Genomic DNA, 3,519 nt, shown 5'->3' with positions numbered 1-3,519 from the left:
CAACAGCTACTTACTGGTTGCAGTTGGGGTTGTGATGCCAATACAGTTGTCAGTCTACAGTTTCAAACACTGAGCAAAGCCTGTTCGATGTTGTCCCAGGTTTTAGAAACTGTGAAATGTGCAGAGCACACTAACAACTTTTAATGAATGTTGTTCTAGATCCTGTTCAAAATGAACATGCACATTGACAGTTCAGTCCTTTCCACCAGGGGATTCTCAGAATTTATTTTGAGAAATATTACTTTTTTTCAACACTAGTAGGCTCTTTGTGTTTTTAACAATTGTATTTTAAACTTTTCCTAGTTTGGTTTGTGATGTCCCACATCTGCTTTTAGTGTTCCGTTGGCAGCACATACAGTTTTTAAATTAGCCTTTTTCGTCATTATATATAAGTAATTAATAATTTTCGACTTTTATTTTGAATAAAAACAAGAGTGGCCATATTAGAATGTTGTTATTGTCGGTGGCTACACGCTTCAGAAGAAAGTTGACAAGCTGACTATAGTCTGAAGCTCACCTTTTAGTATCTCTTGCCCTGGTCTAGGTGTAGGACTCAGTCCAGTCCTAACGTTGGCCTAGTAATGTCCACTTTGAAGATGCTACGAGACATTCGATTTCTCAAATACGTGCATTTAAATTCAATGCGATCTGCGATTCGCATTAGTGGCAAACCTTTTGCTCAGGTAGGGCTGTGTGCACCACACGTAATTGACGTTGATTGGTAGATGTTGGAAGGCATGTTTTTGGTAGGGTTCGTCAATCTTGACTTGATGATCAAGGTGAGACGCTCTCAGTTTTTGAAGAGTGGCCATCAAGCCGTATTTCTACGGGTTCTCTTATCCTTTATTCTTGTTTACAGTGGACACAGTTAAAATTCCTATTTTTGTATTAAAACAAACATGATGACTGACAAAAACCAATAGTATTAATTCGAGAATTACTTTTGGGGTATATTTAACAAAGCAGCATTAAAGCTGAATTGTATTGTTGTTGACTTTAAAAATAATAAAATGTAGGCTAAAATCGAGGGTTATTTATGTAGGTTATTATGTTGATTAACTTCGATGTAGGCGTAAATAAACAGTTTTTATGTGTAAGAACCACTCTTTGTGAATACAGGGATTCAGTGCTAGCTAGCAATCTGATTTCTTTTATTCAGAGTAACAGATACTGCTTATAAAAGCAGTCTGCTTTGACTTTAATGGTCACTCAGTTAATGACAACGTAGGCATTTAAGCAGCAGTCAGAAGTGACAGTGGTTTGGCCTTAAAACTGGCAAACCTTTCTGTCTAAATACTAACTGGCATGTTTTAATGGCCTCTAAGTCTAGTGAAGTACTCTTATCCAATTCATTATCCTCAGTCAGATTCTGAAATGATTGCCCTTAAGAGAATGGCACATAGGTAGCCTAGGCCAACCTGGTGTAAAACAGGACAATAGAAGTTTTATAGAAATTGTCCAAAGCCAGCTGTGGAGGTTGCAGAACAACCAGCCATGTACAAGCCAATGAGGCCTATCACTGTTAAATTAATATTATTATCAATGATAAAACCCAGGCCTTCTTCTCTGTACAAGATTTCCTAGAACAAAGTAATTTAAAATAAGATTCCAGAATCTCATTCTGATTAGGCCTATACATCAGTCTGAAAATAACAGAAATGTACAGTCCATGATTCAATTCCAGACACTTTTTTGACAAATTCAGCTAATTGCTCCTCACGGTCAGTGTTTGCCCTACAATAAATAGGTACACAGCCTTGGCTCTGCAACAGCTCTGCAAACAAACATAATGGCTTGGAATAAGCCACAAATAATCCCAGCCAATAAACCCAGTGCTCCAGGAGCACAGAAAGGAAGGGTGTAATTTGATTGGCTGCTGAGTTCACTGAATCACAGACTTACCTTTAAGGTTATTGTTCTTGTCACCACTGAAAGTTTCACTGTGTGTGTATTTGGGTCAATGTGTTTTAAATTTTTTGTAGAAAAGATTGCACAGTGGTGGAGATGAAGTCCGGCTGGCAGCAGAGGCTCAGAAGAAAGCCAAGAGCCATGCCCCCACCATTTTCTCAAAAATCATAGAGAGAACCATTCCTGCTGATATCATATATGAGGATGATAAGGTAAAACAGAATCCACTAAATCAATGCTGTGTAGTGTATACTTTTTACAGTCTATGTGTGAATTCAACAATAAAACTGAATGGTTGTTTCACAGACCTAATTAATAGGTATCAACTCCCATTCAATTTCAGAAGTTTGACTCTTATGCAGATGTGTATAATGACTTGTATGACTTCAATAGTTTTGACTTCATGATGATGTTCCTAATTGGATGTTTGTTTTGGTAGTGTTTAGCGTTCCGAGACGTAAATCCACAAGCTCCTGTGCACTTCTTGGTAATTCCCAAAAAAATAATTCCCGGGATCAGCAAAGCTGAAGATGATGATACACCAGTATGTATCTTTGTCTATTATAATTATATTTGGCCGTATTCTCCCGTGGGCTTTGTAAGAAAAAAGCCCACAGTTACACACTTTTCAGCCTTCACGTATTATGCCATTGACTTAAATCTGTGATTTGCACACCATGAAGGCGGTTTTTTCTAAATCAAAGTCTGGTTAATGTTTTTCATGGATTTTTAATGACATTTACATGGTTAATGTGAAAATCCATGTTTCATGTATTCCCGATAGCTACAATAAACGGTTTTGACCTCACCTTCATTCTGAAGTTAAACGCTGTGGGCGTGATTTGAGCGTGTAGGGTTGAAAACACATGACTGAATTGAGATGTGCGTAACTGCAGGTGTGCCATTTAAGACTAAGACACATGAATGGGAGGATATGGCCCAGTGTTTCACTTCTCTGTTACCTGTTCCTATGATATCCATAATAAAGACAATAACTCAACACACACAATCTACCTGCAGATACTTGGCCACCTCTTAACTGTTGCTAAAAATGTAGCACATAAAGAAGGACTGCATGAAGGGTACAGACTGGGTAAGGTTGACTTATATGTTTTTACACTTAAAACATTGGTTTGAAGCTCTGCAAATATACTATTACCACATGTATGTATATGTACATTCTTTCATGTTTACCTAGTAATGTACCCTCTTTTTGACAGTGATTAATGATGGGAAGAATGGCGCCCAGTCTGTCTACCACCTCCATGTTCATGTGCTTGGAGGAAGGCAGTTGAACTGGCCCCCGGGGTAACAGAAGCTCTTTTAATATCATGAGGACAGTGGATGACAAACACACCTTCATAAAATGGAAATGCAGTGAGTTCATAAGAATGTATATTGATATTGAATTAAAGGACAACTGTGTTAAGCTTCAATTCAACCTACGTGTCTCTTTGAAGGCTACTGAAAACATTGACAGCAATCCTTGCTTGATAAAATCTAACCCTATATTATTTTATTACCTCCTTAAAGATGGTGTTGTTTTGTTATTTGTCTGTAAGCAGGATTATGCAAAACTACCAGGCATTAAATATTTGAGCAGATCTGAAG

At 37.7% G+C, this 3,519-nt stretch overlaps 1 protein-coding gene across 1 annotated transcript; it reads left to right on the top strand.

The window, feature by feature from the left end:
- The first annotated feature begins 485 nt into the window (after positions 1-485).
- Positions 486-3,310, top strand: hint2 (histidine triad nucleotide binding protein 2). Its single transcript, XM_080854651.1, has 5 exons — positions 486-683; positions 1,983-2,120; positions 2,348-2,452; positions 2,929-3,001; positions 3,129-3,310. Exons 1-5 carry the CDS (start codon positions 582-584, stop codon positions 3,218-3,220), a joined length of 510 nt encoding a protein of 169 aa, XP_080710777.1. The 5' UTR covers positions 486-581; the 3' UTR covers positions 3,221-3,310.
- Positions 3,311-3,519: the final 209 nt, after the last annotated feature.

The sequence above is a fragment of the Sprattus sprattus genome (assembly GCF_963457725.1).
Source record: "Sprattus sprattus genome assembly, chromosome: 16".
Lineage (NCBI taxonomy): Eukaryota > Metazoa > Chordata > Actinopteri > Clupeiformes > Clupeidae > Sprattus > Sprattus sprattus.
This window is presented reverse-complemented; position numbering and strand designations above follow the sequence as displayed.

Coding starts and splice junctions, on each gene's coding strand:
- hint2 (XM_080854651.1), top strand. CDS start 582: ATGTCCACTTTGAAGATGCTACGAGACATTCGATTTCTCAAATACGTG. Junction 684..1,982: donor GTGGCAAACCTTTTGCTCAG/GTAGGGCTGTGT, acceptor AATTTTTTGTAG/AAAAGATTGCACAGTGGTGG. Junction 2,121..2,347: donor TCATATATGAGGATGATAAG/GTAAAACAGAAT, acceptor TTGTTTTGGTAG/TGTTTAGCGTTCCGAGACGT.